Source organism: Pararge aegeria, chromosome 14 (genome assembly GCF_905163445.1).
Source record: "Pararge aegeria chromosome 14, ilParAegt1.1, whole genome shotgun sequence".
Classification (NCBI taxonomy): Eukaryota; Metazoa; Arthropoda; class Insecta; order Lepidoptera; family Nymphalidae; genus Pararge; species Pararge aegeria.
In genome coordinates this window covers 6,328,094-6,354,981 of record NC_053193.1, presented here as the reverse complement: position 1 = coordinate 6,354,981, position 26,888 = coordinate 6,328,094, and the positions used below count along the sequence as shown (strand labels likewise).

Here is a 26,888-nt window from a genome sequence, read left to right as displayed (position 1 = left end):
ATGTAACTTTTTTGACAGGTAGTCAAACCAAACCAGATAGAACCGTTGCCACGTACAAAATATACGTGGTTACGGTAGTTTTTTAGAATTACAAAGCAAAAAGTTACCGAATAAGGTCCTGGAATTATGGAATAGCAGGATGACGCAACGCGGAATGTATGAGTGAGCATACTATAAGTGTCTGTTTAAGCCATAAAGCGCTACAATTAATGCGTACATAGGAGCTATCTGTTTTTACCTTGAAGGTATCTATATATAAATATCACTTGCAGTTATTACTGCTCAACTATATGATATGTGTCTTCTTGAGCTTCGAGCTATGGTAACAGATTCACAACGAAAAGTGGATTGCCTTAAACTTAAATATTATAACTAAATATAATTGCATTTTACTTATTATTTACAGATTCGTTTTGCACTTTCTATGGAAACAAGTTAATAGTCCTGAATTTTAAAGACCTTTTAAGTTTTTATCAAAGCTCAATTTTACGGCATATGACAGATTTAATCTAAATTGAGTTTAATTGCAACGCTGTGTGAATTAACGTAGTTGATGTTTAATTTAATATTACTATCATAATATAAATTACTTTGCTTAGTAAAATAAGTATTAATTTAAAAGTATTTTGATAAGTTTAAAGTTTTTATTTAATGTAAGCAATCTTACTGAAAAATCCTTTATAATATTACATAAACAAGAAAAATCTTATGACTTTATTGTTCTGACAGAACGAATACAAAAATTATCACTACATATCAAGGGGATACCGACTTTATTGTACCTTAATAAACAATGATTATTATTAGTACAGCAGGAACATTGCAAGAAACTTTTGACGCCATACATGTTGAAAAGACTGTAAGTCACTTAAAAGGCCTTGTGTAACAAAACCCTAAAATAAAACCTAAAGAATCTCGATTGTTTCAAATACTGATCGAGAAAATTCTAAAACTGCAGTTAATAGGACAAATCACAAAGTTCACAAATGTACTGGTCATTTATTAAGAGTACTATTACTTTTACAAACAGTGCGTGTTTTTAATATAAGCCCACGATTTCTAAAATACAATGCCTCTTAGTCCAGCTAAGGCAACAAGTTAAAGATAATTGACATAAGCAACAGCAGATATAATATTTAATCAGAAACAAACGCATTTCTGCTGCTGAAACAAAGCCAAGACTTAATAAGCCAAGTAATCTGATTGCTACATGAGACTTTCAAAATATACACAAAATAAATTAAAACTAAACTTACGAATAAGCACACACTTAATCTGTTATACTGACGGTTTAACTGATTTGTACAAACATTTTTTTTTACTTTTTTTTGGCATACATCATGGCTCGATATAATTCAGTGGAATGGTTATAATTGCTGAATACATTTCAAGATTTCATTTGGACAATCTTTGGCACAAAATCTTAATTCTAATAGTCTTTCTGAACCAAAGACCTGCAACCGTTGCATTTACATCTCTCTTATCTAAGGCAGGAATACAAGAGAGTTGGACTAGTAAGTCATGATTACAAATTGCACCTTCCCTTATTCTAGGACACCCCATAACACTGCATATCACATTGTTATCACGTTCTTCAATATTTCGATCCTCAAAAAGTTCAATCACGATTTACGGTCATATAAAATCATTTACCTCATTTTGCAATGGGGTTTCTGATTTCTCTATACATTTTCTAATGGCGTCCAACACTGTAACTATTCGTCTGTCTATTGCTGAAAGATGCGGCTCCCAGAGGATGGGGGCCACGGGATCATATTTCAGTGATTCCTGTAGAACTTTCGAAAGAGGAACACCGTTGTGGAACCTGTGGAACAGAACAGTAGTTAAGGAGAATAATATAATTCTTCAAGTAAAGTGTAACTTATATGTATAACTTATTATTTTAAACTATTTACTAGTGGTATATAATAGATATAAAATCTTGATGAATATAAATCTTCGGTACGTATATTGGTTATCTAAACTGCTTGACCGTGTTGGATGAAATTCTGTGCGTATATTTCAGTGTGTTCCTGAAAGGTTTAAAAACACGATTGGATTTACTGGGTTCTCTGCTGTCGGTGTTAAATAAATTTCATATTTCATGCGGCCATTTTAATAGGTTATTCTTTTCATAGTGATAAATTGCTGTGTAAGTATTCATACGTAGTTATTCGAATGTATGTTTATAATAATTCAAGATAACCTTTTATGTTTTATCATATTTTCCGAATCCTGGCAGATATCGCAACTAGGAGATAAGGCTGCCTTTTATGATTCTTTAAAAAAAAAAATAGTCAATGTAATAACATTTCTTACTTTAATAATACGGCCAGCGTAGTGTGCCTTACAAGACAACATTGTAGCAATGGCGCAAGTATACTCAATTCATCGTGAAAGGCTTTTCCAAAAGCGCGTCCTTGATCCAAGTGCAATGTGAATGTATCGTTGCCGAACATTCTGTAATACAAAAAATATGTTATTTTAGTGTCTATTCAACAAGTTGTTGAAGGAAACCTGCATGCAGGTTAGAGAACTTGAGAGTTCTCCATAACATTTTTTAAGGCGTATGGCGTCTACCAATCTGGTCTTAGCCAGTGTGGTGGACTACCTGCGGCCTAGACCCTTCACATTCTGAGTGCATGTGTGGGTGTGTGCAGTGATGATTTTATTAGCACATAAATTAAATTTATGAAAAAGAAATCTACGTAATCAAATATTGTACTAACTTGAACGTCTCATAATGATGCCTATCCATGTTTCCAGTAAGAAAATCAAATATAGACATATCCATCAGGTCCAGCAAACGACGACCCGAATCATAGGGTGGGGTAGTGCGTACCTAAAATAAGAGATTTATAAAAATACATTACATTTTTATCCCTATAACTTAAACTTTTTTACTATACACACTAATGCGGCACTTATGTTGTGTAATCTGTTTGGCTTATTACTATTTTCTTTCTTAGCGCTAGTGGACTTAAATGGCTTAGGCTGTATGTTCGGTTCCTTAAAACTCAACTCACTAATTTCAATGTAAGTAGTATCTTTATTCACTTAAACATTCAGAGTTCTGTACCCGAATTATCTCGTGTTGTATATTAGCCATACTGGCAAAACCCCGAATAAGAAGAAATCTAAGCGCAACCAATGTAATACTTATTATAGTGAAGTTCCAAAATTTAAAATATTTTGTGATAAATGCAAAAACAGAAACAAATTTTGACATTATGAAAATGGGAATGGATCCCATGGGAAGTATACCGTCCCAAAAAACAGATAAATACTAATATAAATATATAATATATTATATAATAAAACCCCGCCTTTTTTTCTGTCGGTTTAAAAGTTCATTTCGAGTTACTAGTTTTAATAATTAAAGCTTACCGTGTCACAATAATCAGATTGTAGCTCCCACTGAGCTTTTCTTCTTTTGTGATACGACCGTCTCCAGGGATGTCTCCACACCTGTAAGAATATTCGTTTTTGTTTTTCTATTTTTTATTGACTTTCTTTTGCTTTTAAATTCTTAACAATGCTTACTTATAATAAAAAAACATCCACCATCTTATTGCGGGGCTTTTGAATGCCTAAGCAGCAGGCGGTCAGGGCTCCAGAGTGAGGAACCTCCTTACAATACGCGTCGTTTCAAAGACTACTGCCTTCTGTATCCGACCCTTGATCCATCAACCAAGCGAAAGCTTCTGAAGATGTTGCTCGACGCTTTTTGCGAGAAGACCATTGACTGTAACGACTATCGGAACAATAACGGTCGACTCAACACTACATGACGTTCGTTCTTCGTTTATTATTATTTCGCCATTTCCCCAGGAAAATTGTTGGTTATTGATTCAAGTGATGCAGCATAACTGCAGCACCAGAGGAGCTACAAATGGGTTGCAGGATTTCTAGGAATTTGTTTACCAGTTTTTGCAACACTCCAAATTGTAGTGTTGAGGGAACCCATTAGATGGGAGATTGTCACAATTTGCAGGCCGAAATTATCTGTTTTTGCGAGTTGTAGAAGAATACCAGGCAACCAGAATATTGGAATGGAACTTATTTCTGTGGCGTGAAGTGCAGACAGGGAGAAACAAGGCGCAAACATACACAGTAGGGACACAGTGTCAAAAGATTCTGTAAAGCTCTTAACAGTACAAGAAATAAAAGATTTTTGAATTGTTTTGAACGAATCTCCCGTAAAATAATCATTAGCTAAGATTATCTCACCTTACGCTCAGCCAAATCTGCGGTCGGCAAGAATGCGGCAAAACTTCCCTCCAGCATGTCAGGGCTGCCACAAATTGCGTGTCCAGTATCACAGTAGTACGAGCATTTGCCGTGGAAGCAGAAGTTGTTTGCTGGCGATACGAAGAACGTCTTCAAGATGTCGCCCTCAGTGACGTCGTAGATCTCGGTAGTCATATTCACGACCCGGCCCACGACCGGCATCGCTCGACGGAAGCCCAGTATCCTGATTTAAGAGTGTGTTGTAATTCTTTACATCCGGACCATTTAACCTTGTGTCACGTAGAACGGAGTAATTTGTATGATTCATAGTTATGACGATTGACACAATGTAGGTATTAGATTTTTGATAGACTCTGTGTTGTAAACAATTGTCTCGTTGGTGTAACAATACAATTTTTTAGTAAAGAATTTGAATCTACGAAGCGGATTGAGTGCGATTCTCTGGTTGGGCCTAAAAATTATGGGTATTGAATTCTTTCCGTGAAAATATTTTAATAGGTATTTGCCTGAAGTTATTTTTGGTACCGGAAATCGTAGTCGTCGTCGGAATTTGACGTTGTCCACTCCGAGGTTCAGAGAGCACGTTAAACCATTGATCCTATTATAATAACCAACAATTAATATGGCCCAACCAGGATTTAATCTCTTCATTAAAAAACTTAACAAATGATGCTGTAGTTTTAAATGTGAGATGATGATAACAAATAAAAACAACCGGCTAAGTTTCTTGCAGGCTTCTTCTTAGACCAGGACGCGTCTGGAACCCTCGTAGCTTTAGTTTTAAGTTGACGAATTTAGTTATCGCTATCAACTCACTTCTATGTCATATTTAACATGTAATGTACGCATCAAAAGTGCCATCTATGTGCCTATTTAAATAAATAAATATTTGACTTTGACTTTTTGACTTTGTATGTGGTTATATGCCACTTAAACAAGCTCAGAACTTTAATATAATTATGTTATGTAATCTAGCTACTAAATAAACAAACTTAAGGGATATTTCAAAAACAATTAGGTGTCCATTTTAAGTATCCCTTATCCACATCTAAATTGCTTCCCAAAGTTAATAAGCTAGCTCATTAAATGCGTAATCATGGTAGATATGGGACAACCCTAATTAGTTTAAGATGTCTGCTTATAATTGGCTACGCGTTTGTCAGCAGTATGTTATTACATCGTGTGGAACATTACTTATTAATTAAGTGCTAAACACCGTAACAATCGGTAACCTGATGTTTCGTAACTTCACGATTTATTTAGAGCATTAAGAGATTTTTCGAGCGTTAAGTCTTGAATAACATGTTATGTGGAGTGAGTTTTCACTTCATTGCTTGATCTATGGCTTTTCCAAGCGGTTATTTATTGTTGTAGTAGGTTTTTCTAGCGACTTCATCTGCGTAGAATTCCCTAGGGGAAAAGTGGCGAGAAGAAATCAAACGTCCAGATACACAAGACATCATTATAAAATCTATACCTGTTACTGGCCCACTACAGAGCATGGGTTTATGGCCCACAACAATTAAATGGGTTAAACCGTAATTTATCACGCCGTTTAAGCGCGGATTGGTGGAATTTTCACGCTGTTGAATATTGTGGAGTCCTTCCAGTCATGCAGGTTTTCTCAAGATGTTTTCTTTGCCTTTCTTCTAAGCCAATACTTAAATGCTAAATACACTCCACTCCACAAACACGAACTTTCACATTTACAAAATAATTTGGGATTTTAAATATTTAATTATTTGTTTACAATTACAGTTACCTTTAACGTATTATATTGTAATAGAAATATACTTAAGGCAACAAAATAACTGACCATAGACAAAGTGCCATGGTCAATAGTCTATAACAATCCATTGCTGGACTGAAGACCTCTCCGAACGGGAGGCTTTGTCTATAACCACGCTGTACAGATAGATTGGTAATCACAGTCGATAGGTTTAGTAGAAGTATAGAGGACGCTGCTGCCCGGTCTCCGTTATATTCCTTAGTCGCCTCGTACAAACCCGCGGGAAGAGCAAGTGAGTTTATTTTTGGTTATTTGGTTGTTAACTGTGTAAAACGAATCACGAATAAAGCTTGCATCCTTTACAGTGTGAATGTACACTCTGGTATAAAACCAGAAAGACACAGGGGTAATATGACCGGGGTTTTTAAACGCCTTCGTTACCTATTAAACGGCACGGCTTTACAGCAAAATTTTGCACAGAGGCAGATTTTGCGAAGATAGTTTTTATTATGTAAAAACGAAATTTTTCCACGGGATGTGTTAAAAAACTAACTAAAACCGGAGGAAGTCGCAGGCAACAGCAAGAGTCTTGTAAAATTTCTTAAATAAAGGCTACCTGTCGAGATGGAACGCTGCAATTTCAGCATTATGCCGCTCGTAATCCGAAAAATAGAAGTGGTTCGGCAATGTTTGTACATCCCTCGCAAATCTGTCAACAAAACAAAGATTTTATATTAAAACATACCTAGCTTTAATAATATGAAAATTTCAACATCGTTCTCAAATAAATAAAATTATAAGCCAAATAAACATTTCAAATTAAAATAGGTAGTTTGTCCGTCTGTCTACTGCATTAAAGTTTACGAATTTTAAATGTTAATTTTTTGTCGAGCCTTACTTTTGTCCCTCGCGCATTATTTGGAATTTTTATGCCTTATCAAATTTTCGAACGCGACAGTAACATAATAAATATGATGTAATAAGTGATAATAATTTAAGAATCTTGTAATCGTATACCTACTACTGTTTAAGAATTTTAGCTACAAAAAAAAAAAGATAATCGATCATTTAACGAGCCCTAAAAGTAAAAGATTACAAGATAAGGCACGGCTGTTGCGATCGCATATAGATTTTATTATATCAAACGCGATAATCTAGTGAAACGTGCTTAACGACTTCATAGCTACTACTCCCGTAACTTTTAACACTAATATAATATATACAGTGGCGTGCATAGAGGGTATGCACAGGGTATACAGATGTATACGTTTGATAGAAGTTATACGCTTTCAAATAAAAAAATAATTTCACCTATATGCACGCCACTGAATGTATAGTAATAATAAAAAATAAGCAATGTGATTATGGAAAAACCATGACTGAAAATTACACACGATAAAATAAAACTTAGGTATATTGATATAACTTATGTTAGCAAATCTACCTTTGTATGTACATTGGGTTAAAGATAAACAGGTATCTTCGTTCAGGCTGGTTAAAATATGCATAATCTGTGGTCGGTATAAGTTGGAGTAGGAATTCAAAATGACAGGAACCCAGAGCAAAAAGGTTATATAAATTGGCGGGAAAAATAGAGGTACAGAAAAGTATAGACAGAAGTGTCAAGGGAAGATTGAAGAAGTTATCTCTTTGTAGTTAATAAAGTGTGCTATAAGTTCAGATAGATTGATGTTTGAGTTAATAATGTGCTAAGTTGTAATAAGAGATACTAAAACGATTAATCGTTGTACGATATGAGTTATCACTATGAGGTTTCTTTTACTTAAAGATATCATACTCGTAATCAGACACAAAAATAAAAAGCTTTCGACAAGATCATTGCGTCGTGATTTTATGAAAACATCCCCCAAATAACCCAAAATATATTGTTCCATATTTACATTTATAAGGGTAACCCAAAATGCTACTCGGCTACTCGAATATTGTTCATGTTAAAGAGAAATTGATACGTAGTAAAATAGAGAACGGTATCCAATATCCTTTTAGAAAATGCAAGATCTCATTGTCTTGTTGAATTTCATAATACGATAGCTCAACCTTCTACTAACGTTATATGGCAGAATTTATAATCTAACCGAACGCCCTTAGTTATTTAAGAAATGTACCTAAAAATAATAGGACGACCTCGCTGGCGCATTGGTGGGAGCTTGTCGGGTTTATTATGAAATAAAAGAAAATTAAGCTTAATTTTCTATACTCTGCGAAAAGTAGGAGAATCTGTATGGTGTACCTAATTTATAATTTCTTCAATCCTTATACTCCACACCCAACAGATCTTCGGAAATGTACCCTCTACGTAGGTTTCGTTTCGAAACCGGAGCATCCTCAGGAGATGTTGACTTCACAATGAATAATTGTTAATAACATTAATGCAATGAAGAATTCTATATAAATACACCATACAGATTCTCCTGCTTTTTGCTGAGTATAGCAAAATTTACTACTATATCATGGATTTCCGCAATGTTACGCCTGCGTCTATCTAATATTTATGTCGGGTTTGATTCCCGGCTAAGGTCAAGTTGCCAATTTAAAATGTATGAATTCGCTCTAGTATTAATAATGTCTATGGCCGTTTTATGAGCGCAAATATAATAAGACAACAGTCTTATTATTGGGTTGGTTCGGGCTCCGGCAGAGGCAATTTTGAATTTTAATAATTTCTGAGTATTCTTTGGTCCAGTATGTTAGGAAGCTTTGGCGGTGGCGGCAAGTTTAGCTTTGGCGGTGGCTAGTTACCATGCAACCATATGATTTTGTGATCCAAGCGTAGCCATACACTAACAGGCCCGCTACCATCTTAGACTGCATCACCAAATACCACCAGGAGATTGCAGTCAAATGCTTACCTGTAGTGGCTAAACAGCTTCGACAGCGGCTAGTTATAACTCGCTCTAAAAAAACATTGGTAGTATGTTTTTTTTATTAATTCAGTCATTTTGTGCAATATCGTTTGGAATCAGATTAGATGTTAGCGCGTACATATATTCTACTAACGGTCCTTCGCGACTTTGTATACGTATAAGTCAACCTTAAAAAAAAGATATACTCTGTCCCAATGTTTTTTTGGACTTTAAAATGGGAACCACTTTGTCATACTTATTTTTTTATCGACTCCTTCACCGTTTACTTAGCGGGAAACTCTAAAAAGTTAGAAAAACCCCGATTTTGAAACATTCTTCATTAATGCTATGCTCTTTTGGGTTGCAAAAGAAAACTGAGAGAATTTTTCAAATCGGACAAGTAGTTCCTGAGATCATCGCGATAAATAAACAAAAATATTCTTCAGCTTTATATATTTAAGTGTAAGTTAGAGTTATCCTTCAAAATCTGCCAAGCCTGAAGCCTAGTTGGAAACGATCACTGTTTATGTATTAAACCGTGTTTTTTACCAAAAAAGTTTTTATTCTGTCCCTGGATGTATTAACTTACATTCATACATGTATAAAACAACAATAAAGAAAGTTATACCTAGAATTCCAACACAAATAACAAAGGTGTCGCCAAAATAATATAATAGTGTTACTTCTAAATTTCAACGATGTACTTTATCAACAGGTCGGAAGCGAAACGTTTAAAAGGGCACTTAAATCGTGAAGCTGGTTAGATAGCAGCGATTCACGTGAAATATAGCCACAGGTGTCATCCGATTTATAAAGCTTCATTCGATCTTACTTTTATATCACCTTTTGTGTTTAAAGTCGAATGATTTGCAAATTTACCTATTCTAAAACCGAATACAAACCTTTAAATGTATGGAATATAGTATTAAGATAGAAAGATGGGTGGGATAGCAACTAAACTCAGCAGTCACTAAAATATTTGACGGTCGACTGCTTTCTGAGTCCAAGGCCGTGGGTTCGATTCCCGCAACTGGAAAGTGTTTGTGTGATGAACATGGATGTTTATCAGTGTCTGGGTGTTTATAAGTATTTATGTATATTATTCATAATACTATTCATCTTTGTACCCAAAACACAAGCTACGCTTACTTTGGGACTAGATGGCGATGTGGGTATTGTTGTAGTATTCTTATTTATATATTTAGATTATTGTATTATAATGGCTTTTCATTTAATAATCGATCAACACAAAGCAAGTCTATGCTCTAATATTCTATTAGAGAGAGGAGTCCTTAATGATGAAAAGGGAGATATTAGAGCTAATATACTTCATGAATAAAGTTTAAATAGCTTGTATTAACGAACAATGGAGACTTTTTTTATAATTGTTATTAGTGTTTTTACCTACACTTGGAGGAATTATCAATTTTAGCGACTGTAGACTGCAACGTTTCCTACTAGATGACGCTACAGACGCTATAAGACTGATGTGAAAGGCATATACTAATTTCACCATCGACGGTAGGAGAGCCGTAGCTTAATTGTTGAGAGTCGCAGGTTCAAATCCTGTCGGTTCCGAAAATTTTAATATGCATTTTAAATTTATAAAAATGGTAACTTTGTTCAAATTCATACTCTTTGAATGAGATTCACATATAATATACTGTTTCATCATCTTCATTATCATATCGACGTGACATTTTATGTGATGGTTTTTCTAATATTATTAATCTATCCCTAGTACACGACAAATAAAGTCAAATAAAGTCGCAGATGAAGATGGACACGAGTATGCATTACAAAACATGCAAACACAATCATAATTGTTTACATATAATATAATATAAACCAAGATTGTATTGCAACGACATATTTATACAATCTCGCCTCCAGTACATTAATATCCTTTCGGTTCCGTCCATTAGTGAGACATCTGTGATAAGATGAACCACGTCTCTATACTATCCAATACACCGAGTATACAAACATTTAGTCATATTAACGTTAATACATATGAATGCAGAAGTATAATATTAAAATGTAGGTTAGCTTTTAAACTATAAAATTAATTACAAATTTACAACTTCGTAAATTACAGTAAAATAAAAAGAATGCTATATACTATAAGTATTATAAGTGGGAGGTCTCGGGTACGGGTGTGGCAAGTTTGGGAATTTATAATTTCTGAATTCTCTCTGGTCTGGTCTAGTGGTTGGCGTTGGCAGTGGATAGCTATCTACTCATAGATCATAGAGACGAGCCGCCAAGCGATTTAGCGTTCCGGTACGATGCCGCGTAGAAACTAGAAACCGATTATATTATAACTGTCATACCATTCATACTGGTAAGAATGCAGTCAATGGCTAACTTTTAGTAGTATAAGAAAACAATGAAACCTTACAACATTCAGTTTTATGTAGTAAAAAAATTGTGAGTACCTAATCATACAATCATAAAAAGTATTTTTCATTACAGTCTAAAAGTGCTGTCCTTTTCCACTAATGAAACAGTGAAAGAGATAGCTATATATTAAAACTTGACAATTTAATACGGAACTAATTTTTATCCTTAGAGTTTAGCTAAGAACTTTGATCACAACAAAATTCGTGTCATTATCGGCGTGGATTTTTCAAAGCTCATCTTTAATTAATATCTATATACTCGTATATAAAAGAAAGTTGTGTTAGTTACACCATTTATAACTCAAGAACGGCTGGACCAATTTTTATGACATTTGATTTTTTGGATTCCTATTAGACTGGAACAGGATAATAAGTATTAAAATATAACATTCATCAAAAAAAAAACATACGAAGTTCGCGGGGACAGCTAGTATGTAATATTCGCTAAATATAAATATTGAAACCTTTTATCATAATATGTATGGAGACTTCCCTCAGTATTGTTTTTCTCTACTTCTCAAACAATAAAATACCGCATTCAAACGACTTGTCCTCAGAAGATTAATTGGAAACGGGCCGACAATACAATGGTTTGAAGAAAGAAACCCCAAGTACAGCCCTAAGTAATCACACACCCCGATAAACTCTTGACCTATAAACCTATCACAGAGAAGGGTTACTATCAAGTGCAATTTATCGTCCCATAGCGGATAGTGCGGGTGTCACCCGGATCACCCATGAGTATATTATTTTTGTTATAAATCTTAGCATGTTACACTTGGCGGGAAAGCAAATTGGATGTTTTATTTTTAGCAATACCCTTAGTTAATTCATAAAAAACCCAATTGGTTACAAAGTATTATCTACCTAGTTTTGTAGACCTCCCTGGCGCAGTAGTGAGTGCTATCATCTTATAACTGGAAAGATCCGAATTTAATCCCCAGTAGGGGCAATTTGTTTTTTTCGGATTGTGCTTAGTTCTATAACCCTAATGGTGTCAACAGCGTAACGCGGGTTTGTTGCGAGCCTCGTTGTAAGGTTCTGCCAGGAAGAGTTTGACCTCTAGAGCTCGAAGAAGTCAGATCGTCAGTCAGCGACCGGGTTTGGGACGGTAAAAACGCAGGCCTCCGAGGCCGTGGTGTGCTCACGTCCGGATGACGTCAGAAGTCGGGAATCTCGTTGTTGCCCGCGAAGACGCTGTGCAATGGTTGGTTGCGTGTACTGATAGAGAGCTTGGTCGGTAGTGATCTGATCGTCAAGGTCGTGAAGAATGCTTAGGCCTCCTCATATTCTCTGTGACAGTGTCTTTAAGGTTGGGTGAGTAAAAAGAAGCCCCGACTATGAGAGGCCAACCCTCTCATAGTTGCGGCTTCTTTTTAATGTGTGGTCGGATGGAGGGAATTTCGGAAATTCGGAATTTTCCCTGGTCTCATCTGGTAGGATTCGGCCGTGGCTAGTTACTTACCTCCCTCCTTTAAAACACCCGGCTAAGTTTGTTGCGGGCTTCTTCTTAGATCAGGACGTGTTTGGAACCCCCGTAGGTTTAGTTTTAAGTTCACCAATATGGTTATCGCCGTCATCTCACTACCGTGTTATTCTTATTTAATGTACGCATCAAAAGTGCCACCTATGGGCCTACTTGAATAAAGATATTTTTAACTTTGACTTTGACGCACCTTTTTAACCTGATATTAATTTCAATTTAAAATAATACTTTTTTGTTACCAACTCTAAGTGTTAATAGTCGTTGAAAGGTATTGCTATCCAATCCCTAACCATTTGGAAAGGTTTTAGAATTCTTAAGAGAATTTCTATCAACATCAAATTGAAAATTATAAGTGAAAATTCTCAACAGAAAGTTCCTGTTACTTTACCAAGTTTTCACATAATTTTGTCTGTCAGTTCGTCACTTGGTAATAGCTCTTATTATTGTGTGCGAATACCGACAGTGCTACTTTCTAATCTTTACAATGTTTTCCACATCCTCTTCGGTGTACTTTCCTAATCTAAATCACAAAAATCTCCTTTCTCGGAAGAAAAATGCTATTCGTTTCGATTGAGTAACTGATTTACCATGGGATTTTGTGTGAACTTATACCATGGACTAATTTTGACAGGGCAACATTTTTCTGGTCAATCAGTTTCAATAAATAAATTAGAATTTCTGTCGTAATTCTCTTCTCACATTTACAAACGATTTTTTTAAGGCGATGGTAGGTAAGGTAAGGTATTAGAAATACAAATTTCCCATTCGGAACATATAGTGCGCGTGAAATTCCTGTTATTTCGTTGGACTTAATAAAAAATTATATTTAATTTTTATTTTTTTATTCAAACTACTTTAAAAGCACATTTTGAACGCATAGTTCATCTGTTTATAGTTACTCTAACAGCTCTTTGGTAACACATATTTTATGACGTCAAGGACACTTTTTCAATGATATCTGTGTGTTAAATTTCGTGATACAGTTATAAATAATGTTTTAATATTCAAAAATTTAAAAAACTTCACATATTTATAATGACCTCCCCGGCGCTGCGGTAGTGCTATGGTATTAAGAAGGAGGTCACGGGTTCGATCCTGGGCAGGCGCAATTTGGGAATTTGTAATTACTTAATTTTCTCTGGTAAGATCCACTGGCCTACCCTACCGATTTAACGTTCCGCTACGATGTCGCGTAGAAACCAATTAGATAGGGTTTATAACTGCCATACCCTTAACAGGTTAGCCACAGGATACCATCTTAGACTGCATAATCACTTACCAGCATTCAAGGGCTAACTTGAAGTAAAAAAAAAAAAAAACAAAATTTGAATCATGCACATACTTATTATTTGAATTGTGACGTGAAGCGGCTCAAAGGTAATGCAAGAAAATAATCTTACACGGACGTAATTGCCGGCTTGAAGCCAGTTATTACCAAATTGTGATGAATATTCATTCGGAACCTTGACCTTGACCGATCAATTAGATTTACCGGTCATGTTGAGTTTAAGCTTACTTGATTTGTTGCGCTAAAAAACGTTGCCTTTATTATGGAATTATTAGAAATCTCAAAAACAATATCTATATATATATCAATCGAAAATTCTTTATTCATGTAGGCCTATCACATCCACTTATGAAGCGATCATACACATCATGTGTGTCAATGATTGTGAGGTGACGGTGATAGCTGTGTTCGCTAACTATCTAGTCGGGTTTTTTGTTAATGTAAAAAAAAAATCCCGGCCAAGTTTGTTGTGGGCTCTTCTTAAACCAGGGCGAATTTGGAATCCTCCTAGCTTTAGGGTTAAGTTGGCGAATGTACCATTATTGATAATTATATAAAAATATATAATTTCTTTTTTTTTTTATGACCCATCTACACTATAACATATTAAGTATATGTTAACATAATTAAGTAAACATATATTATGTATATGGAGGAGGTGGACAGGCGACATCTAGCGAGTCGCTGGGAGCTTGAGAACGTGGATTGTGGAACTCCCTACAAAAGACCTATGTCCAGTTGTGGACGTCAAATGGTTGAATTGATGATGATTGATGATGATGATATAATATGAACGCATTCTGTTATAAGTCGTGATAGGTGTTCGATAAGCGATTAAATTTGGATGTTCGAATCTGGATATAAACTTAACCCTCTGTGCTCTAGAGCTTTTTTAAGCTGTCACTATTAATATAGTTAGAACCCGATAATTATAGTTACCTACGAGTAAGAGTTGTCAATTCGTTACCCGCTAACCCTTATTGGAACGTGGTGGATGTATGCTCTCCATTTTTTTTATAGTAAAATTTACGGACTAAGCAGTTGGCCCACGTGCAGTTAAGTGGATAAGACGCCTTTAACTTCACAAGGCATGCAACATTTTTTAACCCATGTCTATCAACCTTGGTTGCCAGGGTCCTTAAGAGCTCTGTGACTAGAAGTGAAATTTCATGTGAGAAAGGAAGAAATCTTGTGGTTACGAGTAGGCCATATAAAAATTATAGAAAAGATACCTGTGTATCATACAAAACATTCAAAAGCTCATTTATGTTTCAGGTAATATTTCTATTTACTCCACGTTTCAATACGATTAAAGTTTCTATAAGAAGGAGCGAAGCAACCTCACACTTGTAGCTCCAGTTCCAACAATATTACGGGAACAATGCTTCAACGAAGAACTTTGAAAAAACTCCCCACTTACTTCAATAACTCTCGTAGTTCAGTATAGAGTGGCAAGCCTCTAAGTCTAAGCCGATCATGCGAAAGAACCTTCTCGAAGTTCGGTGAATGGAACCAACGCATACTCTGAACAAGGTGACAGAAGTTCTACAAGTCGTTCAGAAACAAGCACTCGAAACTTACATACTTGTATGAAACTTGTAGTACAATGTGCTTGGCGTATACAGCGATGGATTATTTTCTACGTGAAAGAAGTTAAGAAGCTAAAATCTATTGAATGATATTAGAACCTTTCGTAGTTATAGTTACCTTTATTTTTTTAATAATTTCCGTGTGTAGGTAATATTCTTTAAGAAACTATAAGATTAAAAACTAAAATAAATAGGATGGCGTACACCTGCATCGATATTGATTGATATAAACAAATTGACTAAATTAGTTAAAACAACAACAAAAAAGGAACTAATTTAGGTACGCTAGTTAAAAATTACGATGGATATAGTTTTTATTTTTAATATTCTTCTGTCTGTGCTCATGTTTTGATTATTAACGTACCTAACGCGGGTTTAACTTTGATATATAATATTTTTTGAAGATTACAAGTTGTGCTTAAACAATCTACTATTTAATTGCATTATTTTTAGTTCTCTTACCTCATTGGCTTGAACAAAGCTTGAACACCGTTTGGGTAGTCGATAATGAGCTTCAATTGAGTGCCTCCTTCTTTCTGCTCTGTTAAAACAAAACATACAGCATTAGTTAAAATATATACAACGTTTAACGGAATCAGGAAATAATGTTTAAGGTTGCATAGGTAGATACATTTCATTTAATATTTTTACAGGGTGATTGCCCTATAAAAATATTAAATCAAAAGTAGTATATTTATTTTTCCATACTAACGAATTCAAAATATTCTAAGTGTTTACTTACGACAACCCTATTCTAGATAAAAGACCGACACGCGCACAGTACCTACGTTACGCGACGCGTACCTACCTAATAAAGTGAGAGGAGGAGGAACTTCGGCAATGGTTTACTCAAAAACGATTAGTTTTTCGGTTTCACAGATAAGTCTCAGAGACCGTATATAATGTACCTCTAAAGCCTGTGAAGTATTATTTCGGTTCTCATTTACACGTTGTATAGTTTAATACACTTGTATGATACTTGTAGTACAATTTGCTTGGCGTATACAATGATGAATTATTTTTTACGTAAAAGAAGTTTAGAAACTAAAATCTATAGAATGATATCAGAAACTTCCGTTAGTATAGTTTTGATTTATTTCAATCTATTGTACAAGACTGCACATTATTCAGAACATGATTTTTTTTTAATAATTTCCGTGTTTAGTTACATAATATAAGAACTGTTAACACAATATTTATATAGTTTAATACACGATAGTTAAAACATACACAGTTATTACACAAATAATAGTGCAAAATCATCATATTATCTTATGTACTCAGCACAAACAGGTTCTCTTTGTCATAGGAAAGATGAATATAGAGCTTAGACCAGCCATCATATCCCAATGCAATGCGTTCGATGATTGCTCCACTGCTGGTTGGGTATGACAAGGGATATTTCATTATTTGTCGCAAATGCAATTTTTTTTTTAATAGAGCATATTAAATATTCTAGTTATTTTTTACAATGCTAACCAATAAACCTAAATTGCATTTTTGTCGTCTACGTCACTGACAATATATTTATGTCATACCTAATCAGAAACATTAGTCAGATATATCATATCTAAGATCAGTAATGAGATGAGAGAATAGCCCAGATGCAGACGAATACCGCGTAAAACTTATAGTTCATCTATACTATTCGAGTTTGCTCCCAAAAAGAACAGGTAAATTCTAATTTAGTACATCAAATTCAATAATGGCAATACTGGAACCATCCAACATACGCATCATCTCAACGTACTAATGTATACTACGACTGTACATTGGGTACGTTTCTTAATCTTTGAAGTAGCCGACACCTGTCTTGTTCCATGAGCCGGTGGTAACTATTTGAGCGAACGAACTATATACTTAGCGAGACCTTACAAGCCATGAAATCGATAAATAACAATTAATTAAAATTACTATAGCACGACCTTCACAACAAATGAATTTACAAATAAGGCTATACTCGAAAGTTGTCTAAGAAAACTCAATAGGCCTGGTCGGTTAAAGAATAATTAGTTGCCTCGGCCAGCTAAAAATAGGGCTCACTATGATAGAGGTTTTAACAATGAAATCCATTTAAGTGGTTTAAATATTAAATTCCAATTGAAAGTAAAGGGCGAGATTGGTGCGCCACTATTGTCCCGGCTAACCCTACTGATTGCAGACCCAACTTCATTTAATATACATTCGCTGCCTGCTTAAGCTTTTGTATACACGCAGGTGGACGGTGTATTGTGGCTGGTGAAATTTGAAATACGCCTTTTGTAAGGGAAATTAAGTTTAATGTTTGGTCGTAGACTGTCTCGTTGCTCTAGTGGTGAGCATGTTCAAATACGGCTCACAAAGTACCGAGTCGAGCAAAAATTCTGCTAGGCCTGGAAAAGTTCCTACTCAACCAGCCTAGAGTCAAGAAATTAGCCATAAGTAAAGCCATTGAATTAAGAACATACAGAATCCTCATTAAGCGATAAGGCCGCCCTTTGTATCCTACTTTTTAAGTTTTTTTTCGTTGTGTCCATTGTTTTTTTTTTCTATTTGTGGTGTACAAATAAAGTGCATAAATAAATAAATAAAATCAGCCATTATTGTAAACAGTGCATTGTGTCCAAAAACAGTGAAAACGCCCCGCGCACGTCTCACTTTGCACCCGCGGAATGTTGCTAGCTCAGAATATTTTTAAATTTTATGGTGAACGCCTTTGAACATTAGCAGTAAAAAAAAATACTGTCAACTGCTAATTGGTATGTGTATGGGTAAGAGAAGTGAGTAAAAGAAGATGTGACGCGATTTTTGTAAGGATGGCTGCGGCGGATTAGAGTTTATATGGGAAACGTTTACTTATAAGAAGCACGTGGACGGAGTCACTCGAAACCGCTTGTAAAAGGAAGGAGATGACAAAAATAACCGGCGTTTCAAATTGTTACCATACCAGGCCTACTTGTAGACAAGAAATATGAAACGTTACATTTTGTGCCCAAAACCCTACCAAGTGGGTGACATTTGGTATTTAGTTCAGCAATGTATCACAATCTAAAGATATATTTTAATACAAACTGGATAACTCGTTTTACTAGGTGATTGTTACATTTTGCAATTTTGCATAACTATATAGTAACAGTAACACGTTATGAAATTTATAAATCTATAGGTACTTAATATTATAACTTCGACAGTGTCGATTTGTCGGTTTATTTGTTAGATTGTTTGTGACCTATCTTCGACTCGAACGGCATTGATAAAATATGGCATAAGATAGCTTATATCCCTAAGACAAAGGATAATTTTTATACCGAGATGCATTTGCAAGGGGTTTCTGATATAACTTCTGTTTCTTTAGACGGACAAAGAATACTTTCAGCCCAGGAAATCCATCGGATCCCACAAGATGTTTAAATGGCGACTTTGTCGTGACACTTCAAAATAAATATCTCTTTACAGACTGAGCCTAATGCGATTGATAGGATGACACTAATGCCCGTTTCAGTAACGATGAACAAGGTTATGCCTTAACAGTCGCGTGCATAGAGGATATTCTGATGATATAAAATGAAGAAAATGTCCAGTACAAGTAAAAAATTAAGGGTAGGCTTATTATAACTCTGACTCTGACTTTTATTTGACTCGTGCTGGAGATTTTTATCATTTTATATCATCTGCATACTCTGTGCATACCTTGCACACTGCCTTATTAAATAACGCGTAATCTAAGGAGATTCCTAGGCATACATCGACCGTTTAATAAAACTAGTTTTTTCTGAGTCTGAGTTGAGTGAGAATTTCCCATTTGTAAGCAAAAAATAGATAAAATTCTTATAATTCTTTATACATACCTACGTGTAATATAGGTGCAGTGGCCATGTCATGGAGTACAGCTCCAACTAGAAGCTCCCCATCTTCATACAGCTCGTGTTGAGCTATTTTCAGCTGGAACTTCTCCAGATTTGATGCATTTACACTGAAACAAAAACAAAAGTTACGATATGGTTTAGAGTAAACCGAGAGTCAAATGCTTGCTATCGAGGGTGAAGCCGTAAGCCAAGCATAATTAAATTTTGCTCTAAGTTTTTTTTTATCTAACTCGAAAGTGTGTCTGTTTGTTCGACTCAACCAATGCACTCAATAAATCTACTCATGTTTTTTTTATATTTATATATTATGTATTTTTATTTCAATTATCTATGTATTTTTATCTATACATTTTGGTATTTATGTATATCTGTCAACACTCTTGGCACTATGCCGTTCTCTTGCTGTGAGTCCTGTCTACAAAGGTTTCCTGTAAGAGATTGCTTGCAGCAATAAGGCCGCCTTTGCATGTCTATATTGTGTACTGTATACTCCTTACTGTTTACTTTCCTGTATGTTATACGTGCAATAAAGTGTTTCTTCTCCTTCTTCTTTAATAAAGACCGCTGGAAATTTGGCACGATATGGCTTAAAAGGCGACAGAGGAACAACTTTCTTTCATTTTAAGTTTTTCGTACCCAACGGGTAAAACGGGACCCTGATACTAAGACTACAGTCTGTCCATCTATCTGTCTGTCTATCTCTTAACTCGAAAACTGTGTTAGTAGGTTTAAATTTTCACAGAAGATGTATTTCAGTTGCCCCTATTATTTTATGGGGGCTCCCATACAACGGAAAACGAATTATATAAACGATAATGGTACAGAAACCTACGTGCGCGAGTCCGACTCGCACTTTGCCGGCTTTTTTTTTGTTCCAAAACAGCACCAGGGTAACGTTCCTCAGGCGTTTTAAGTATAACCTTTGCGGCAAATACATGGTTGCACAACTAAACCGATCTTGCAAAGCAAAGAGATAGCTTGCATCTTCGTGACGGAGATACGATACCAAGAAAATTTTAAATTTTTATACATATATCCTTTTTCCCGGTAGTCTTCAAATATCTCACATACTATATAATCTAATTATTAACGCAATTGATGAGGAAAATCTTGGAAAGGACATTCTTTTCTTTTTGGATTTGTATTAATATTTCTAGTAATTGTTTTCGCTATAATATGATTAGGACAAAAATATGTATTATTTATAATGTTTGCATATAAAATAGAACGGAAAAAGACAGCGAGCAAGAAAGCTCGTTCACCAAAGTATCTAGGTACCTACGAGTACTATTTAAATGTCCGCGAGAAAATTGGTCAACAACGCTCGCGCATTTGTAATGCGGTATGTGCCTATGATAACAAATTGATAACCTTGACACTAACCTAAATGGGTCAGTACCAATTTTTTACATTAGGTCTGACATATTATCGACGATATAAATAAATCAAGAGTAACTTGCTTTTAATTAAATATTAACTTAAGAATAAAATATATTACGAATAGTACGGTATGGTAGGTATTCTAAAAATGTTGCCCTGTCTTCTTATATCACAAAGTTATCGACTTCAAAATATACGGTATTTATAATTTACGTGTTCGCTTACAAATTCATTTTAACTTTTATTATAGTACCTACTCTATTCCTGCATAGCAAAAATGCTAATAAATATTATTAGCATTTTTAATAAGGTAGTTGCAGTTTGCGCTATGAATTGCTATTATCCCGTTTACCGCGAAATAAAGTAGTCTCACCCCTTGAAAAGACCTGTCTTCCTTAAAAGTTACGTTGCAAACAGTTCAGTCTGCTGCAGTAAAAAGTCTACGAAAGTCTACCTCTTACGAAAGGCCAGTCGAAAATCGTTTCAGGATACCAAAGATTGGCCTGGACAAGCAGAAAAACGCGTAGATAGACATGCACGGTAAAAGATATCGTACCATAAACAATCGGAGATGGCGTGATATGAAAAGCATGTAAAATTTTATAATAATAAACAACGCAATAAAAACATTCTAGAAAAAATCAAACCAAGAACTGATAAAATTGAAGTAACCAGTTCAACAGGACACCGGAATATCTATAAGCTACTTTAAATTTCCCGCACACTCTCTTAAACCTGATCGTTAATGTCGAGATTTACATGGAAGATTTTCCGGCGGCATGTTGGTTTTGGCTGCGTGGAACACATAAGTGGACGTGATTTGGTTGCCAGAGGCTGGTGAGACTCTAGGCGACGCGACGCAGGGCAGAACTGAATACTAAGGAGTCTCTACGTGTAGCATTCTCGATTTGTGGCATGCCCCGATAACCTGCATTTAGAAATCAAGCCGCTGCTATAAAATTTATTGACTCTCTTTCAGCGTGAATTGTGTTCCGTGTCGGATGGGAGCTCAAAACGTTGGGTTCGATTTAGTACAAATGATCGTTTAGAATACTGAATGGCTAACTTGATAGATTGTGTAGCAACTTTTACTCGATCCGGGTAATAGTTTACATTTTTTGGGCACAATTTAGTGCTTGTATCTCGCACTGCGATTGGGGATTAGGGCCTATATCGCGAGGCACACAAATTGTTGTCTGAATACGGATGCAGGTGAATTTGTTGTGTATTCGATTTTCAGAACTAGAGTAGAAGTCTAGAATGATATAAGTAATAAAATCCAAATGCTAGTCTTAGCAAATTGCAAGTCAGTCTCTTGCATCGAGTGTGCTGTACCTTGGAAGGAGACGAATAAATAGGCAATTAGTTTGGTTTATCGATAAGACGGAACTTCATAAGTAAGTTTTTGGGGTTGCTGGTTTTCTAAAATACTATGCTAGATATAGAAAATGTTTTTTTTTTCAAATCATGTAATTTCTTTGGCATAAAGAATACAAAGGAATATTAAAAACGTAATTAGAATAACAACGTAATGGTTAATGTAGCGACCTATAATAAAAACAGTGCCTAGTTACCAAACGTGATTTAAAAATACCCATTACTTTGGTTAGGCATGTGGTGAATTTAACGGGAAGTTAGTGACCATCTCATGACAGGTCTGAAAAGGCGGCGTGTCGTGTAAGCGTTTGCCTCCCAGGAGTATTCGGCAGCGACCAGGCCATTGACGATGGGACACATGGATTAGGGGTCAAAACTATGAGACGGGGCGGTGAATACGCAAGTAAATCCCGTATTCTTCCTTTATAGGTCTTTCAAGGAATAAATAGTTTTTACTGGTTGCAAGCCCCACATGTATACTCAGTTTCCTTCAACGGAATGGTATGCGCCAGACATTTTATCTGTATATAAAAATGCATACGCGAAGAAGAGAGTTTGTACCATACAAAATAACTTGTAAAAAGACATGAAATGAACGAAAAATTTAAACATTATACGATGACTTAGATTACCTTCTGAAGATAACTCCACCCGTAAGTAACTAACTAATATTAATGACACAAGGATTAAATAGTAATCCTGCACGATTTAGACTAAACATTTGTCGAATTATCTGCCAAATTTACAGTAAAAGATAACAACGCAAAAAATGTGCGCATTCCATTTCACTTCGCTTTAGACGAGCCAAGAATATGGCCGAAATTTATTCATATATCAAAAGTAACCCTTTTTTGTGAACACATGAATTTAGCTTTAACATCCTGTCATATCTTGAGCAACGTTTGAGGATGGCTTCATGCATTCATTCCATTTAGTTTTATTGTCAAAGGCCCGCGCCTATCTCGACGCGACCCCGTAACTGGATTTTAAATAAGATTCCTAGCAAATCTGGTGAAATTCGCTTTACAAGATAAAAAAGGTCGCCCTGTCTGCTACATTATAGAACCAGTCCATCGTAAGAGATATTATGATCGTTTTTATAGTAATATCGAAACTTTATCCCTATATCTTTGACCCAGCGTCATACTTAGTTTCTCAACGTAGGCAAAACCCAACATTAAGGTAATATGGAATTTCCCGGCAACTCATCGGTAACAATATATACATAATTAATGAATTTTGGTTAAAAAAACTAAATTAGTTTTTAATACAAAGATGTATTATTATTTTTGTCCCAAATATGAGGAGAATAACTTTTTATCCTTCCAAGAAGTTGATGTTTATGAGTATATATTAAGATTTAAAAAACATTGTCATAGTAAAACCAAATCGTAAACATGAATTAATATACTTTTCAAAGGAGTTTGTATATTATGATTATCCACAAAAATACATTAAAATGCGGAGAAATCCTTTAGATTAAGGAAAACTTTGTACACAAAATTTTCGAAAAGTAATAACTTTAGAAAAAGATATGGCACACAAGTTTTTCTCTATAATAAATTATATGAAACCCTATTGGCTTAGTACCCCCTTTTTAACATAATTTATTGAATATCAAAGTTATCGACCTCATTAATCAAGTTTATGAATTCCCATAAATTTCAATCGTGCAACTATACTACGATACAGTGATCTTCTTTCTGTTTATATATTATTAAATTGGAAATAAATTTAAATGTTGTCCAGGATATTAATTGAGATTTCCAGAAATTTGCTTTAGTATGACGAATACATTTTATAAATAAAACCGTCAAAGAAAAGAATAACAGCGAACGAGTATGTGGTGTTTTTTCATTCCATTCTCCGTGGTCCTATGAGATTTGGTCTAATATTTACTTTGGTGAAATTACGTCAACTACTGAGCGACCAACCTGTTTGGTTTTGATGCATACTTCAGTACTCGGGGACGGTTATTCGTGGATGAAAAGCTGCAGCTTTTAGGAAGTACGAACATAATCTCATATTCTTACAATATTGAACACGGTAGGATATTTCATTTTTAGTTTCGCATACTAACACAAGCTAAAGGCGAAGGGCTGAAGTCTATGAAAATGCTTCGTTGGCTAATGATACTTCTGACTTCGTAACAGGCCATAAATTCCCTGCTCAGCTAAAAAAAAAAGTTTTTTTTTGTTATTCACTGACTGTTGCCCGCGACTTCATCCGCGTTTATTTTGATCCCTTTATGATCATGAAGATTAAACTGAATCTCCAGGATGGCCATGGGAGACAAACAATTTTTATACAAAAAATCACCAATAATATAAGCTAAGCGGAAAACCCATGCATTAATGCATGCAGTAACTTATCACAAACAAACAAATTAAATCTTGCGGGTAACTTTGCATTTTTACTGGAATCAATATTATCCTATGCCCGTCTAGGACGCAAGTTACTTGTATACCAAATTTCATGAAGAGCGGTTGAACGGTTGAACCGAACAAATTTAACTCACTTTCGCAATATTAATTGCCTATGAAATTCAGATTGGATCAAGTAGTATATTTATACTATTGTTGTTTTGATGAATGAACTGATAAAATAAAGAATGACTGACTGAAATACTTGTATTGTATCCCAGGCAAAAATAACAAAGCACTTCGAAACAAGCTCTACAACTTAAATAAATAATTTGTATTTCGGACAGAGCATATATAGAGCATTATAATTTCATCACAGACTAGCTTCGACCCGGGTTTTAAACCAACGCATATTTATAGCATACTAGCTGTCGCCCGCGACTTCGTCTGCGTTTGATTTGTCAAATCAGCTCTACACAAAGAAAGAAATAAGAACTGAAATAATTATTTAAATCGGTTATAATTTGTCGGAGTTATGATGTAAAATCGTCAAACACTTTCATCCCCTCTCCCAAAGGAACCGAGCTTAATGTGGGGATAAAAAGTATCCTCTATTACTTGTAACACTTCCAAGAATATGTGTACAAAGTTTTATGAGGATCGGTTAAGTAGTTTTTGCGTGAAAGCGTAACAAACAAACTTACATTGACATTTATAATATTAGTAGGGATAGGGATACGGATAAACCTTTTCAATAAATGCGATATCTAGTACTAAAAAACATACATATCTTTATAATGTTAATATAGTTAAAATTATCAGCAACCCTTCTAAATTTAATAAAAACTCTTCATTATTTCACAAACCTTTTAATAGTTTAACACAATGATAAAATATGAAGATGAAATATAGAATGAAAATTTAAAGTTAATTCAAATTAGAAAAATTTAGAAAAGGGCTTTTCTTTATTCCATAGTTTGAAACTCATTGCAATTGACACTTCAATATCTTCAATAATAATGCCTTCTCCGTTACATACCAAGACACAATTATATTTTTTATTTCTACAATAATAATAAAAATATAAAGTGACCCCGACGACATTAAAGTTATATTTGTTTGTGCAATGATGATTTCCCGATTATTTCTGGCTTATCCAAATAATGTGTTATTTGTAGTATGACATTCTATAGATGTTGAACATGATTTTTACATTCAAAGATTAGTTAATATTTTTATTAACAGTTCTGATGCAAAACACTAAGTTTTGTTGTGGAGCGCTGTTCTGGCGTCTATTTCCTGCCTCATATAACTTAGGATTTTAGATACTTTGTGGTAGGTGCGCGCGCACCCATATATCATCGTCATCATTGATTTCCATCAGACAAGATTAGATCTTAGCACGCGCCTATTTGTCTTCTATCTTCTTTAAATATTAAGGCTTTATCCTGGCTGACTGACAGACGACCCACGGTCCGAGCGACTTAAATACGTGGGGAGTTGAAGTTTTGCGATTTTTTTTTAAATATTATTTTTTTAATTCTCCCACCGAAGGAAAGAAAATACTATAGATTTTCATTCTTCAAATTATATATAGGTATTTAGACTTTTTTACTTCAGCTATGCTTGTATTTAGACTGCTTACTGGGGACGAACATATCCATCGCGGGTGTGTCACAAAGTCTTACTTGATATCACAATTTCTAAGCAGATGAAGCTGCTGGCTATCAGTAGTCGAAGATATAAATTAATACATATGAAACAGGGCGGTTGACTGTTAAAGTGCAATTTTCATTTTATCAAAGTTTAATTGCAGCAATAACGAAGTAACTAACAATTTAATTCGGCGACTTGCCGCGCTCCATAAATTCTACTTGTGGATGTCAGCTGTCGACAACTTTCCGAAATTTTCCTTGTAATGTCCTTTTGGAGTCGTTTTTCGCAGAACAATTTTAATTAATATTTCTTAACGGTTCTAAAGTCAGCTTTACTGTATCTATATTTTGGAATATTCCACTCAATGGCCCATTAAATGGGGCTCGATGAGAAAAGTTTTTAAAAGTGCCTGTTTGAATAATTTTGACACCACTTTGATATCTACGCTTATTAATAATTATCATCATCAACCCTTTTCCAGCCCAGTTATCGGATTTGTTAAACTGTCGTTCATCATCACTAACTTGTGATAATCTTCATAAAAATGCCCGACTGCCCGCATTAGCGTTAAGTGGCGAGCTTAAGCTTCAAATCCCTTCCTCCTTTAAGATATGAGGCATGTAGTCAGCAGTGGAAAATGGGCTCGAGATGATTATAA

At 35.0% G+C, this 26,888-nt stretch overlaps 1 protein-coding gene across 2 annotated transcripts in view; it reads right to left on the bottom strand.

Moving 5' to 3' along the window:
• Window positions 1-646: 646 nt before the first annotated feature.
• The window catches only part of LOC120629085 (extracellular serine/threonine protein CG31145), a 105,208-nt gene continuing 78,966 nt past the window's right edge, over window positions 647-26,888 (bottom strand). For both annotated transcript variants that reach the window (XM_039897829.1, XM_039897830.1), the window contains 8 exons: window positions 19,437-19,561; window positions 16,072-16,150; window positions 6,597-6,689; window positions 4,231-4,474; window positions 3,388-3,468; window positions 2,730-2,842; window positions 2,320-2,460; window positions 647-1,825 (listed from right to left, as the gene is read on the bottom strand). In XM_039897829.1, coding sequence (XP_039753763.1) covers window positions 1,636-1,825; window positions 2,320-2,460; window positions 2,730-2,842; window positions 3,388-3,468; window positions 4,231-4,474; window positions 6,597-6,689; window positions 16,072-16,150; window positions 19,437-19,561 — 1,066 coding nt within the window. In that variant the 3' untranslated portion in view covers window positions 647-1,635. The remainder of the gene's footprint in view (window positions 1,826-2,319; window positions 2,461-2,729; window positions 2,843-3,387; window positions 3,469-4,230; window positions 4,475-6,596; window positions 6,690-16,071; window positions 16,151-19,436; window positions 19,562-26,888) is intronic.